Raw genomic sequence first — 16,884 nt, 5'->3', positions numbered from 1 at the left:
ACTACTATTTTTTATCTTTCTTCGATATACATTAGGATACTTAGCCAATTTCTAGAAATAAAAATAAGTTTTTAAAAACTATTTTTTCTTTTTAAAACTTATCTTGAATTTTGAAATCATTCCTAAAAAGTATGGAAAAAAACAAATAAACTAATAGATAAAAATTGTGTACATAAGCTTAAGTTTAGTTAAAATATATATATATATATATATGAAAAGATCGTTTTTGGTTGTAATATAGAAATCGCCCAACCCAATTGACAAGAAATTAGAACCCTAAAAGTTTTAGCCTATAGTTGACCAGCTTATTTGGCATTTTAGTCAAGCCATTTAAAGCCTAATCATCTAAAAATACAAGTTATCTCTTGGTAAGTTAACATAATCTTACCAACAAAGACTAAAGTAAATACTTTTTAAAAATTCTTAGACTAAAACAAATGTTTTTGAAAATTTAAAGACTAAAATAGAAAAAAATTTGAACTTCAAGAACCAAAATAGGATTTAAACTTTTTTTTTTTTCAAATGTTGAAATCATTCTAAAAGCATATAAAAAATAAATTAATTAATAAGTAAAAGTTTATAAGCTTTGATTTAATTTAAAAACAAAATAATTATCAAACCAAACTTTATCAATATACACCCTACATATAAATTAGGATAGGACTATATTTTCAGCCCCATACAACATTGTTTAGTTTATTTGGTGTTTTTACATTCTATTGTTCTAGTGAACCTGATCTTTTCTTCTTATTTGTTTTCCTTTTTTTTTTTTTTTAATGATAATTGATCTATTCATTTTTTTTAGTTCCCTTTGCACTAGAAATGTAAACTAGTTGACAGTTATAACAAAAAATCAATGTGAACCGACAACTATTAATCTTAAATACCAAAAAAGTCCAAAATGTACTAAAATTAAAAGCATGTGCCAGCAATTTGTGACCATCTTATCCATATTCCTATAAATCAGGATTACAAATTGCATAGAAGACAGCTGGAAAAGTGGACTGAAAACTTTACTCTCTCTATTCTCCAATCACCTTCAACCAATCAATTAAAGTCTATAAAGTGAAAAACAAAGAAAAAGAAAATAAAATAAAATCCAAAAGCATAGTTCTCTCCAAAAAGAAATCCAATTAATTCTCATAACCCATAATCATGCCACTATAGTATTCAATTCATCCACTATACAATTTCATTTTTAATTCTATATAAATTAATTGAAATAAAACTTTAATTCCCCTTTTTTCCATCCATTAAATTCCAAAAAGAAAGCAATTAACTAAATTAAAAACAATAACACAATCTTGCCGTTAATCCGTCGTATTCTTCGATCTCTTCTTCGCCTCGCCGTAAATCACTACACCCATCACCGTAACAGAAAATCCGGCCATCCCCATCACCGTCACCGGATTCCTAAATATCAGAATCGACACGACGGCGGCCACCGCCGCCTTCGCATTTCCGAGCACCTGCAACGTCAAAGCACTCGTATGTTTCGTCACTAAAAAATTCGTCAAATTCACCAAATACGCCACCGTCGCATTCCCAATCAACAGAAACAAAATAAAAGGATCCGCCCGCGCTTTCTCCGCCGTGACCGCCGCCACATTCCCTTCCACATAAAGCGTAACCGGAAGCAAAATCCCCGCAGCCATCGGCGCCATAAACCGCAAGAGATTCATCGAGTGAAGCTTCTCCCCTTCAGCGGTCAACAGAATCCCCTGAACCACCGATTTCAAAGCCCGACCGGCGGTGGAACCAACACAGATCAAAAACCCAAAAAAGTGAAACAGAGGCTCGCTGTTACTAGCTAAAACGATCCCAAACACCACAGGCAAAAGCGCAAAATAAACCCCGGCAGGCTCCCTTTTACAAGTAATCAGAAAGGCAAAAATAGCAGTGAAGAAAGGGGTAGTTGCGCCGATGGCTTGATTGAAGGAAACCGGTAGGTAACGGAGAGAAGTGTTGCCACAGACGACGGAGAAGCAGAAAATGGCGCTGAGGGCGAGAATTTTGAGAAACTGGGTTCGAGATTGGATTCGCTGGGTGGGCACGATTTTAAGGAAGAGGATTGAGAGGTAGCTGTAGAATGTACAAGAAAGCATGTGGAGCATGGTGAGGAAGATGGGGAAACGGAAGCCATAGAAGCTGAGGAGGTACTTGTTGAGAAGGAGAACGCCGATGTTGGAGAGGTACCAGGAGAGGACGATCAGAGCCGTTGAAATGGTGGGGGATCGGGCGGCAGGGGGTGCGTTGGTTTGGAAATCGAGGATGTGATCGGCGGTGGTCAGAGTTTGGTTGCTGAGTCGGCGGGTGGCCCATGTCGGTGCCTCGCCGCCCATAATGGATTGGAGTGGAAGGTTGGGTTGATTTGGGAGTGTTTCGAGAGTACAGAGAGTGAGAGATGGAAAGGGGAAGAGGAGGATAAGGAGGATGATGGTACGGATGAGATCGGACGGTGGAGATTATTTCAAGTGTGGATGGATGAATCCGCGTGTCGGTGGGACAAGTATTGGTACTATTAAACTATAGTTTGTATGATTACCTTGGTTTTACTTGGGGAGAATTTTTGTCTATCTAACTCCTATCTACTTTTCATTTTGTTTATTTCTAATTCGTCAAAACTCACCCCTCAAACACAAAAAAAAAAAATATAAATAAATAAAATCGTCAAAAACCTCCCCACTATCTTTGAGGGACGTACTATTGCGGGTGGGTTTCCAATAGAATTAAGTTGAATTGGTAATTCTCATTTTAGAGAATTAAATTATTTGAAGAATTAAATTATCTGTATATGGGTGTAAAGTTAAGTTGGTAATCATTATTTGTATTTCAGGTGGCAAATTGAAAGTCTGTGTTTGGGATGAGATGAGATATCTTGGTTTTCTAAATGAAATTGATTTTGTGTTTTTCTTTTCTTTTTTTTTTTTTTTTGCTATTATTGATTTTAGTTTTCAATTATACACATATTTTTTTTAACTTTTTCAAGACAAAAACAAAACAAAACTTTCAATTCTTTTCCATTTTCAAAACATAACAAATTCTTTATAAAATATTCATATACTTAGACATGTCCACGGGCCAGGGCCGGGGCAGGGATAGGGAAGGCATCCTCGTCCCCATCCCTGCCCCCTATACCATTCCTCGTCCCCGCAAATTTTCCTGCGGGGAACGGGGCGGGGATTCCACGGGGATCGGGTTCCCCACTTTTTATTTTTTTCAATTTTTTTTTTTAATTTTAATAGAATATATTTTTTCAATGGATTTTTAGTTAAAATATTTCCAATGCAATTTTATTTCAATGAAATATTATCAATTTTTCTATTAAAAACAATACATAGATAATTTGAAAGTATGTAATTAAAATGATAAATTCTCATTATGTATAAAAATTAAATCTCAATTATTAGAACATCCACCTATAATTATCCATAATTCTTATTAAAATTAAACTTAAACTTAAATAATTAAACCATCCATCTATAATCATCGTAACAAAGTTAATAGAGTTTTCAATTATATACAAATGTTCACAAATCAGAAGTCAAAGACACAACATGTATTTTAAAGAAAAGCTACAAAATAGCAAAATCAGGTCATTAGCAAATTTCATCCAACTTTGTAAAAGATGATTCCTGAAAAAAAAAATATTGTACAAATTAATATAAATCAATATTAAAATGATAATAATAATAATAATAATAATAATACACAAACTTATAACTTACATCATTTGGATCTCGATCCTCAAGAATAATTTCCAAAACTTTTGCATCTATAGGAGTATGCTTATCTATTTAAGACATAAACAAAAAGAAATTAGATATTAAATTGTAAATAATACAAGTTTATTAAATAAATTAAATAATAATATTAACTCATACCTTCAGCCCCAATCTTGAGTACACATCAAAGCTTCTAATAAGTTTTCATGAATTTGGGAATAATGTGGACCTACATGTCTACCACCAATACTAAATGCAGATTCAGAAGTAACAGTTGTGACAGGAACAGCTAGAATATCTTTTGCAATTTGATACAAAATAGGATACTTTACTACATTCAACTTCCACCATTGCAAAATGTTAACGTCATCCGATCGGGGTAAAAGAGACTCATCCAAATAATGATCTAGCTCTGATTTGACATTGTCAATATCATTTTCCACATGATTAACAAACTCTTCAAACTTGAGATATCGATCTTTCCTATTAACCAGAGAAGTTGAAGTACTACTTCCATCTTTCTTTGAAGTTGAAGAAGTACTAATTGTAGATATAGAACGTTGAGGTTCTTCTAATGTACTCGAATTCGAACTATAAAACTTCGTCAAATCACAACACAGATCACTAACACGTTTAATTTCAACAGTATAATGAGATCCATAGATTTGAGGAAAATAAAACTGGATCAATCTCATCTTAAACCTAGGATCCAATACTGTAGCTATTGCCAATACACCATGAATCACACTCCAATATTTTTCAAACTTAGCAATCATTCTTGATGCCATTTCTTGTATCTCCTCAACATCAAAACTAAGCCACTTAGAAAGTTCCAACCTAATTTTACAGACTTTTTCAAAAAAGACATTGGAGGTTGGATAACTTGACCTATAAAATAACTCAGTCATCAAGTAAACGAACTGCAAACTAAAATAAACTCATCGTGACAGATCAAATAGTTACTGGAATTTGGACATACCTTGGATGGAAGGAGACGACGACGACGACTGGGCTTGAAGTGAACAAACTCGTCAACTAATAGATCTAAGGTTGCGAGTGTACGAAATCACCAAAATCGTGAATAAATCTGACGAATCAAATAGATCTGACCAAAATCGTGAAGATTCTGGCGAAGGAGCGGCAAACGACGAATGAGCGGTGGTAGACTGTGGCAGACGTCGACGTCGAAGGAGTGGCAAACATCGACATCGAAGGAGCGACAGACGTCGAATCGTAGTTAAGAATCGACGTCGAAGGAGCGACGCTACAGACGTCGTGTGTGGTTGAACATGAGGGTCGTGCGCAGTTGAAGATTTCGGCATCAACTTAAGCTTGAGATGAGATGAGAGACTGGAACTGGAAATGGAGAAATGGAGATGAGGGTTTGGAAAGATGGCTGTCGGCTGAGATGGAGGATGGGGGTTTTGAAAAGATTATATATATATATATATATATATAGGGTGGGGGATTGAGGCGGGTCCGGGTCGGGGAATAAATTCTCGGTCCCCATCCCCGAGAGGTGAATGGGAAAGAAATTCCCAACTCCCTCTCCCATTCCTCATGTCTTCGGGGATTCCGGAGCGGGGCCCCACCCCACGGGTTAAATGGACATCTCTACATATACTAAATACAAAATTTTGAATTCAATTTTTGAATACTCAATTACATAACTTATTTTTTCTCCATTTCTAAACACCAGCCATATTCCAAATAAATTATAACTAAATACAAGTACTTAGTGCTTAAACATGAACACTAACAGACAACATTTTTTCTCTTTTTGAAAAATGTAACATATTTTGAAAATTTAATTGAATATATATATAGATATATAGATATATTCTACCAATAAAATGAACATTTTTCCTTCTATTTTACAATCACTTTTTAAACCATCAATTACTTGAAGCACTCAATAAAAGACACGAAGAAGAAAACGTAATAGAAGTGTAAAAAAAAAAAAAAAACTAATAGACACAACGAAGGAAACGTAATAGAAGTGGGAAAAAAATGAAAAGCACGAAGAAAAGAGCATATAATGAACGAAAGAAAATAGCCAAGATGAAGAAGAACAAGAAACCCTACTCAGAAGATGGAAATCAAAAAATCTATATAGGAAAAAACTCTAACACACAACAAATCTACCATGCAACATTGTATATAAAATCAACCACATATTAGTGAAAAATAGGAAAAAAAAAACTCAGACAATCGTGGGCTAATCTAACATGCAAAGAAGAATAAAACACAAACATATAGATCCAAACCCAGAAAAAAAAAAAAAAAAAATAGAATCGTAAGTTAATCTTGTTGAGATTGATGCCTTAAATCTCATGGTCTTATGGTCTCGTGGTCTTATATTTTGTAATTGTATTTGTACAAATAATTTATTTATCTAATAAAATAAGAGGTATTTAATTTGACATTTAGTTGCATTAACCCAAAAACCAATAAACTAAGATCCAAGGTTATCAGCTATTGGAGGTGTCCACGGGGTGGGGCTGGGTTGGGGATGTCATTCCTCATCCTCATCTTCACTCCCCATTTCATTCCCCATCCCCATGAAATTTTTCACGGGGATCGGGGTGGGGATTCCCCCGGGGATCAAGTTCCCCAAGGAGAATTTTTTTGGTTATTTTTTTTTAAAAAAAAAATCAATTAATTTAAATAACTAATGTGAACAAATTTTAATTAAATAATTAACTCGATCACTAAATTGTTTATTATGGTTAGTTTTACATGACAATTTGAATTTAAAGATAAATTACTCAAATTTGGCCTAAAAAAACGAATCAACTTTTTTAGTAAAAAGAAATAAATATAAATCAAATTATTCACATATATAATCTATATGTAAATATTCAATGTAAACATATTCATCTTCTTGATCAATAAACCATCAAATTTAAATTTAAATATAATGTTTATATACTAATAATAACATAACATTGAATAATCATACTAAATAAATAAATAGAGACTAACCAGAGCAGAGATAGGGAACGAGGCGAGAGTAGGGGTGGGGACGGGGACAAAGAAGCATTCCCCATCCCCATTTAGCTCACGGAGATTTTTTTCCCCCACTCCCTCCCCCATTCCCCACCTAAATGGGGAATCCCTGCCGCATTCGTGGCAAGATCCTGTGAGGAGATTGGACATCCCTATCATCTATAACTTAAACATGTATGTGAAGCCATACAGGTAGATTATGTTTAAGTGATAATCTAAACGATATGTAGTAGATGGATAATACCTTTTCCAGTAAAAGATTTTTTGGACATTTTACCCTCAAGACAAGATTCACATGGTGGTAAAGAGCTATCTTCTAACTGGTTTAGAAGTCTACTCTTACCCTAAGTCTTAGGTGCTAAAGATAGACATTTGGAGATATTTTCCTTTTCTTATGATGAGTTTCAGCTGTTTTAAACATCTTTATATTCAAAACGACTTTTACCTTAGTCAATTCTAACATGTATAAGTTATTCTCTAGATTTGTAGAACATATTATATTACCTTTTGAGATAATGAACATTTCATTATGTTCAAAATAAACTTTGTAATTTTGTTCTAGCAAACATGAGATAGAAATTAAATTCTTTTTCATAAAGGAATGTAATAAACATTTTCAAGTAAAAATGTGTCTATCTCTAATAAATAACTTTATATCTCCCACTGCTTTAACTGAAACAACTTCCCAGGCCCCTATCTTAAAGGTTGCTTCGCCTTATGTAAGCTATCTCCAGGAACTAGTTTCCTGAACAAAAGTACAGATATGATTAGCAGCTCCTGAATCCATTAGCTAGGTTAACTCATCATTTTCCACCAAGCACGTCTCAATGACAAGTCAATCATATTTACTTTGTTGTGCTTTTGAGTAAGTAGCAGAATTGGGAGATAGAGGACATTCCTCTGTTAAAACATAGTCTAAATCATCAACTGCTAGTATATTTTATTTCCATGTTGATTTACCGTTAAAAGTGTCAGAAGTGAGTAAATTTGAAGAATTCAACATGCTGAAATTATAAACAAATTCTAATTTGTGAATTGCTTCTAAGCCCAATCAAATTTTAGTAAAGTAATAATGTACCCAAATTTCATTATCTTATTTGCAATGATACTATAGTGAGTCAGAATAAGTGCTACCGAGGGGCAGTAAATACTCATTCACTAAAGCAAGACATTCTTGGCTAAATACTATCTCCAGAATAACTCATATTCCGATAGTCATTTAGCTACCGTTTTCGGTCAAGAACTTACTAACACTTAGTAATTCTGTAACTGAAACCCTCCATTTTTAGATCTCAGAAATTAGCGGCTCCAACAATGCTATCGAATTGGAGAGTCAAAGTTGGAAAACGACTTAAGAAATCATATCCATTTTTGGAGTTTGAGTTGTTCTGAATTCCATGTTACAACCTTCTGAGGAGATAGTTGTCGTTAAAGCTAACCAGCAAGCGCAACATAGGAATCTCACGGTCCAAACCAACAGAAGAAACCATAGGACACATTGACACAATCCTTCATTCACTTACTATGAACTACTTCCCTATTCACCTTGATCTTGACCCATACAAACACTTTCCAAATGGAGCAGTCGAGGTATAATCGATACGAAGCATTGTATGGACCTCATGGTGTGAACTTCCTAGGGACGCGAGAGTTGAAATCAATATATCACATATTTTATTTTACAATGAACAACTTTCCGTTATTCACCTTGATCTTGATTCATGCAAACACTTTCCGAATGGAGCAGTCGAGGTATAATCGACACGAAGCGAAGCATGAATCTCAATGTGAACTATATGATAGCTAAAAACAACATATTGTATATGTTATTAATCTCCCACTAAAGTGTTCTAACAACATATCATATACTTTATTAAACTCCCACTAAAGTGTTCTACTTATTTTTGGGTAAAACTTTACTTGGGAATGTTCTGGCTAATTAAATAACCTAAGTCTATGTGGTTATCCAAGTATAACATTTATAATTGGATTTAACCTATGATGTCTAGGTGAAAAACCAATTTTAACACCTCACACCACTCACGTGTTCTCATAAAACCAGTTAACAACGCTCAATTATTTGGCCATAATCCCCAGGTAGGAGGTGTTCCGTAGACCGTCAGCTTAAGTACCCCTAGCTTTAGACAGGATTATATACCCGTTGAGTTTGTAACCGTATTTTACAAGATGTCGACCTATTTTAACTATTAAAATAGGTGGTTTAATCTACGTGAGCATGCAACTTATCTTTGTTATGGATTTTAATGTCAAATCCAATTTTATAACAGCTTATAAAATAATAGACATACATTGCATCCATAACATGCTTTTATATAACAATTATATAAACATTCATTCCATGCATTTAGTATAACAACTTATATCAAAACATGGAATTCTACACATGCATACTATACATTATAAACTTATAATATACTTGCAATGCATGTTATATGCCTATCTTATGGTGGGATTTTAAATCTACATGGCATGCAATATGCACACAATAAATAAATTATTTAATTCATACATTCACAATGCATAATTAAATAAATACACTAAAATGGACCGATTCTAGCATCCTAAGCTAGCTAAAAGCTACACTTATTACAATAATAATCAGAAAATAGCCTTGAACCGCCTCCGAACACTTCAAACCAGCTCGAACGACTTGAAAACCCTTGAACCAGCCATGAAACACCAAAAACCAGGTTGAACCGGTCAAATCAGCTCAACCAAGTCAACTGGACCGACTGAAGTTGGTCAACGATTGGAATAGCCGGGTGCATGGGTGGGAAGCTGGGTCGGGTCGGGTCGGATAAGGAAGCAAACGCGAGAGGAATCGAGGAACGAGTTAGGTAAGGAAACCTAATCCCAGCAACGCTACGGATGCGGCCCGCTTTGTGGAATTGTTACAAATGTTATGACTTGTCACAGATGGTCTGATCTTGATCATTTGTGTAGTGGACATGTGAGCGGGGGCGTCCTATACAAAGAGTGTGTATAAAAGATGACCTCGAAGTGTTAATGTCTTGTCATATAACTCCGTTCATGACTAAAACCTCACTTCACTAGGATGACCATAGGTAACATGACCTCAATCCTGTGAGTTGGGAACTTCTACCATTGAGGGCGGTCCTTTGATTTGCATGAGTGTGAGTAGCCAGAGCACCAACTCAAACCTACCAGGATTCGTCTGATTTGGGAGCTGGGAACTCAGCTTCACAAGATTGAGTTCACTCCTTTCCCAAAGTAGGGGTAAGTAGATAGATTGCTTTCTTAAGGGCTGATCCTGAGACTTGAACGATGTGGCGTCGCGCACCTTCTCATGGTCCGAGAGGTATTCACACATAGTAGGACTATATTGTATTGTTCATTAGAGGGATCAGTGGTACTTATAGAGGAAGATGTAATTATAAGGATCAGTGGTACTTAAGGAGGAAGATGTAATTACATAGTAGGACTATGTTGTATTGTTCATTAGACTGATGATTGGTTATATCCAATGGACATAGAAATATATCTATAGCAAGAAGAGTTCAACTGTCTGTCTTTAATGGAATGTCTGACAGTTAACGGATGGTGGATATCGTGACTAAAGAGTTTAGTCAGCTATTCACGTACCGTTGGAGCTTCGAACCATAGGTCTATAAGGTCCCCTTGGTAGCTTGGATACAAGTTGAGAGTCAGTTTTTGGTTTAGTTTGAAATGTTGAAATTAACAAAAGGGAGTTCGATTATATATGATATAATTGAACGAGTTAATTAAATATGATATAATTAACTTTATGTATGAGATACATTAATTTGGAGGAAATTGGATATAAATATGATTAATATCTAGTGGAAGAAAATATTATAATTAATATATGATATTAATTTATGTATTATGAATATGATGAGATCACATTCATTGGATGGCTAAAAGGGAAATGGGATGGCGTCTCTTCTGTTCTAATAACGGATGAGTGTATTGACAGATCACTTTGAGATGCATAAATAGCTGACGATGTGTCAAGCGTGAGATGCGCAGACATTGTGTTAAAGAGTGTGTCATCGCTTAGAAAATCAGTTCCTATACGATAGTGCCTGCACGTTCGCTTACATATACGATATTGTTAAGCGATCACTTACCGATTACACCTTCGTATATTATTTACTAAATGATCGTTTACCTTTTCCTAAGCGATTGTTTAGCTCCTGATATTTACTAAACGATCGTATAGACGATCTCTTAGTTTTTCCTACATGATCGTTTAGACGACCACTCACCCTTTTCCTACACGATCGTTTAGACGATTACTTATTTTTTCCTATACAATCATATACATCACCTAAACGATCAAGCATCTTGTCTATGCGATAGACGATCTCATCTCCCACTTACTTGATCGTTGTGTACGGTCTCTCTTCCTTTTTCCCTCTACCAAATCCAAACAAAGCCCACACTTTGGATTCTCACTCCAAGAATACTGAGGGCTCTAAGTGGTGGTGTCATCTACATTTCCTTCTGTTCGAGTGGTGATTGTTCGAGGTAGACGGTTGGGTTTTATAGTCGTTGTGAAGAAGAAATCTTCAACTGGTATGATCTCTTGATCTCTTTAGCATTATGAATGCGTATTAGTATGTTTGAATGTATATGTGGTAATTTTGTCACAATGAATTGGAAAGATTTGCTTCAGTTCGAAGGTACTCTTGAATAAGAGTTCCTTTAATTGGTACTGTTGAGGTTTGTGCCCTAAAGTCTTGTGTCTTGTAGTTTGTAAACAACTTTGTACGAACACTTGTGATATATAATATATATGATATTTACTTCACTTTTTGACTTTGCATATTTAGATGTTTTTTTTTTCATTTTATTTTACCACAAACTAATAAACTTAGTATCCCTGGTTGTCTTTATGTAACTTAAGCATGTATGTAGTGACATACAAGTGGATCATGTCTTAAGTGACAACCAAAATAGTCTGTCGTATATGGATATAGGAGGGAAACCTAATCTGGTAACACTACGGACACGACCCGCTTTGTGGAATTGTTACAAATGTTGTGACTTGTCACAGATGGTCTGATCCTGATCATTCGTGTAGTGGACATGCGAGCGGGGGCGTCCTATACAAAGAGTTTGTATAAGACCTGACCTCGAAGTGTTAATGTCTTGTCATATAACTCCATTCATGACTGAGACTTCACTTCACTAGGATGACTATAGGTAACATGACCTTAATCTTGAGTGAGTTGGGACCTCAATCCTAAGGATAGAGAGCCTGGTAGCAATTTCTTGCTTCCCAAGGCTTTTACATTGAGTCTCTCTACTCTGCTCCAAGAATGTTCTTGCCTCCACAAGAGTTTGCCCTCTCTCTGTTTTCGACGCTTCCCGACACTCTTTCAAGTTAACCAGGACGATCTATCGGCATATTCTCCCTTCACTTGCCTCTACCTTCTAAGTATATAAAAATACAGACTACAGCTATCTATGGTGAAGAAGAACTATAAATTCTGAATATCGAAACCGAACTCTCCAAACTCAACGAACTACTTTAACGAAGGTGGCCTTCGGTATTTATAGAGCTTTAGGGTGAAAAGCTTTTTCTCTTGAATGATTGCACTGATGAGATGTCGTTAATTCTCTGTCTGATGTGCCGAATAATTGTCACGAAAAAGTTTGAGTGTACTTGCTACAGTGTGTCGTTAACGGCTTGTTAACTTAATTCGGAATCGACCGTCATCAGCTTTCTGTGCCATCGTGATTTATTAAGCTTTCACCTTGATACGATGGCTCTATACGGCCACCTTCTTGAGTAGATTTTCGCGAGTGCATATGATCGCATAGCCTTACGGTCGCAATCTCTTAATGCGCTCGGATGCTAAATTCTTTGGATCGCAATTCCGCCTTGCGCCAACGCATTTTCTGCACAAAATACATAAGTTTATAACATTGCGATTGCGTGCCTCCAACGCATTAAAAACAACTAACTTATGTATTTGCGTGCCTCTTCTTAAAATATTTCTAAAATTTAGGGATCGCAAGTTTAACCTTAAAAAAGACTTTACTAGTTTCTAGGGCATCACATGATTTATTTCATAAAAAAAACTTTTTTCCATCTGGGGTGTTTTCAACTGATTTTTATCCTTGAGTAGTTTAGACATATATATATACATACATATATATATACATACATATATATATACATACATATATATATATATATATATTTCTATGACCTTGCACTGATCCAAGTGCCTAGCCTTTGTTTTGGCTTGCCCCCATGTGTGTCATACGGGCATCCAACTACAAGCAAGGCGCTCTTTCTCAGTCTAAACTCATGCCCATTTGGCAGCAGAGTTGCAATCATTTTATTTATGCATTGATCAAGATTCCTACCTTCATTTTGGCTTGCCCCCCATATGTGTCATGTGGCATCCAACTATGAGTAGGATCCGATCGCAACGTTATGTTTTTTTTTTTTAAGATGCAAAAATAGCAAGGTTGAAAATGAATACCGCACCCCCAAATTTAAACGCAGCAATATCCTCATTGCTGAAAGATTGAAAGAAGTCATGCGATGCACAGGGACTATCGGCTTCTATAGACCTTTTCAACCCGTTCCTCCGCATACTCATTGTATCTTTCACATTATTAGCTCTTTTCTCAATTCCGCCGCATAAACTTTATACCTTAAGCAACATACCAACCAACACATTGAATTATTTGTTACCGCAAAGTAATCGAAAATTACCATCGCATACTTTTTCCTTAGTCCTTGTGTTTGACCTTGGGCTTACCAGGAAACTTAGTAAGGTTTATACTTGGATCCTGCTAAGAAAAGTTTCATGCACAACACATACTCCACCATCGCATTCTACACCATTATTTCATCACATTAACCACGCATCAAGGTTCCATTGTCGGGGACTACGGCAATACATTGTGCTAACAGTAACTTTTTGATTTTCTTTGCAGACTCTCTGTCTCTGTGCACTGCTTTTTCTTAGGTAATGGAAAAAGCGAGTGTCGTATGAGGGAAGGACAAAATCCTGAGCCTAATTATGACCTAGATTGAAAGAACTTTCCGAAGAAGAAGAAGAAACAACCGCCAACAACAACAACAAGAGAAAGATCCAAACATGACAGAGCAACCAGAAGATAGAGCACCGAATACAAATAATATCATGGCGAACCCCATCTTATTGTCGAACGATCGCAATGGGCCGATCCAGAACTATGCGTCGCCCAACCTCTATAATTTCTCATTAGGAATCATGAGGTCAGCTCTTGATGGTTCGAGGTTCAAAATGAAACCGGTGATGCTGTAGATGATTCAAACTGCTAGACAATTTGGCAATAGGCGCTGAGAGGATCCGCACAGCCACCTCTGAAGTTTCATTGAGATCTGCAACACATTTGTGTTCCCAAACATCTCCGCTGAGGAGGTTCACTTAACATTGTTTCCATTTTCGTTGTGTGACCAGACACGAAAATGGGCTTATTCTCTTGAACCAAGGGAGATTACATTATGGGAATAAGTAGTTGAGAAGTTCATGAAGAAGTACTTCCCCCTAATGGAGAACACCAGAAGGAGAAAGCTGATCACCAATTTTGAACAGGATATCGACAAATTGCTCAGTGACGCCTGGGCGAGATTTAATAGGCTGGTAGGAGATTGCCCGCATAACGGCTTACCAGATTTCTTACAAATGGAAATTTTCTACCATGGATTGAACCCTACATCGCAGAAACCTGCCAATGTGGCAGCAGCTGGAGGTTTGCTTGATAAGACATACGATGAGGCCAAGAATATACTTGATCGCATTTCTAAAAATCATAAAGACTGAAGAGAAAACGATCAAAGATTGAGAATCAAAGACAGTGATGCAAATAATGGGGCCATGCATCCCTTCAAAACCAAATGACTGCGATGATGAATCTAATACAAGGCATCACAATCAATAGCACGGGAACGCATAAAGGGCAGGTCAATGCAATCACTCAAATGATCATGAGTTGTGTCACCTGTGGAGAGGCACACCCAGTTGAAGAATGCCCAAGAAATCCGTAGTCAGTATACTTCATTAAGAAAAACACTCTCTCTGATACGTACAACCCCAGGTGGAGAAATCACCCCAATTTCATGTGGAAAAATCAACAACAAAGCTATCACCTTTGGCGCAAAAGGAAGGGCCACTAGGATTTTTCCCACGAACAAATGGTCAAATGCAACATTAAGCCAGCAAGTCGCAGGAACTGTAATCTTTATCACTAGAGAGCTTGCTGAAGCAGTATATTGAGAAGAATGAATCAGTGCTTCAGAATCAAGCGACGTCCATCCAAAATATTGAAATTCAGATAGGACAGATTGTGGGCGAACTAAAAAATAGACCGCAAGGAGCGTTGCCAAGCTCAACTGAGCTCCCTCGTATCTGGGGGTACAAGAAAGGAACATTGCCTAGAAGTCTCCTTGCTAAGTGAAAAAACGACAGTGGAAGAAGGGGAAGAGCCCACCAGGACCAACACGAATGCTGTGACAACCAAGAACCCGTTGACATATGATTCAAAAGACTCGAGAAGCTGTCTCTTATACACATCTAGATGTGTATAAGAGACAGACCCAGGAAGCTTCACGATACCCTGCTCAATTGGAGGGGTCTAAATTGGTCAAGCACTATGCTATCTTGGGGCGAGTATAAACTTAATGCCGCTATCAATTTTCAAATGATTGAATGTGGGAGAACTAATGCCTACGACGAAGACTCTCTTACTTGCGGACAGATCCCATCTACACCCCGAGGAAGAATTAAAGAATGTCGCTGATCACATGCAGAAATGCATGTCATCTTAGTCCTTTTATTTAGAATTATGAGGGCTTAGCAGAATATGCGGAAATTATATTAAGAATTCATGAGAAGATGAGTTTGCGGTGTTCAACATTAAGAATCTCGGCTAACCCGCTATTATTCGTTATTATGCGTTCAATTGTCTATTTTTCTAGCTAACGCAGGAAGTAGACACAGACACGAAAGTCGGACTATCGCATAGACGATCGCATACACTCGATGCATGAACATTACACCCATTAATTGCATGCGGTGATCGCATACAACAATCGTATGGGTGTTGCGGCCGTTGGGCGAATATGTCCATCGCATGGGAATTGCGGTCATCGAGCAGATGCGATCATCACATTGAAGATGCGATCATCGTGTAGAAGTTGCTGTAATTAAGTGAATACGGTCATTACACGATTGCGGCTACACGATAACCATAATAGTGGGATGAACGCAAGGTTGGTGGAATGAAGGCATTAATGCATATCTCAAGAAAACCAAAAGATGATGTTGACATTTAACCTACCACGCCATTAGCATCAGAGATTCAGAAAAGGACCAAGGCACTGTGATGCTTAGATTTATGAGGTGTGTAAAATATGCCTGATATGTGTTGATGGATAGCATTGTGCACTCAAGTTTCCCCAGCGGAATCTAATTGTAAATTCCTCTGAGTTTCCTGGTATGTCCACGGTTGAACACAGGGACTTGTGAAAATAGTTGCGTTGGTGATTTTTATGAAAACTTATGGTAACCAGTGAAATAAACAAGTGGTTGTTGCGTTGATGAAAAAAATAATAAATGCGGTAGAGTTTGAAAAGAGTTGGTAAACAGGAAATACGATGAATATGTGGTGAACGGGTTGAGAAGGGTTTCGACTAACACTACGTAGGTTGCATTCATCCTTTGCAATCGTGCAACATGCATACAATAGTAAACCACCTCTCGGTGTGAATACCACGACTTCTAAGGCTAGAACGCATGCAATAAATATGTGATAAGTCTACAGGGTTTACACATAAACCTCTATCTCTATTTATGCGATGACAACATGACATTCACACAAATATGCGACCACATAATATCATTCCTATTCCTAGGATGCATGCGATGCAAGTTGATAAACAGAGCTTATCTCTAAGTCCCTATCTCTTGTTTATGCAAGTATAATCTTGCTCTTTCGAGACTAGATTCTAACCTAGCTCTTTCGAGACATTAAATTCTTTCTTTAGATTCTCTCTCGAGTAACTCTAAAGTGGTAATTTGCACAACATAAAACAAGACAATTGCAAGCAATGAACTTCCTAGATCATGTTAGCTTAGTT

General features: G+C 36.7%; 1 protein-coding gene across 1 annotated transcript; it reads right to left on the bottom strand.

The window, feature by feature from the left end:
- Nucleotides 1-1,111: 1,111 nt before the first annotated feature.
- LOC120068414 (probable sugar phosphate/phosphate translocator At1g12500) lies at nt 1,112-2,620 on the bottom strand. Its single transcript, XM_039020174.1, has one exon. The coding sequence runs from the start codon at nt 2,340-2,342 to the stop codon at nt 1,311-1,313; it is 1,032 nt and encodes a 343-aa protein (XP_038876102.1). The 5' UTR covers nt 2,343-2,620; the 3' UTR covers nt 1,112-1,310.
- Nucleotides 2,621-16,884: the final 14,264 nt, after the last annotated feature.

Source organism: Benincasa hispida, chromosome 12, assembly GCF_009727055.1.
Source record: "Benincasa hispida cultivar B227 chromosome 12, ASM972705v1, whole genome shotgun sequence".
NCBI classification, from domain to species: domain Eukaryota; kingdom Viridiplantae; phylum Streptophyta; class Magnoliopsida; order Cucurbitales; family Cucurbitaceae; genus Benincasa; species Benincasa hispida.
Note: the sequence above shows the minus strand (reverse complement) of the source record. Positions and strands in the feature narration are given on the sequence as shown.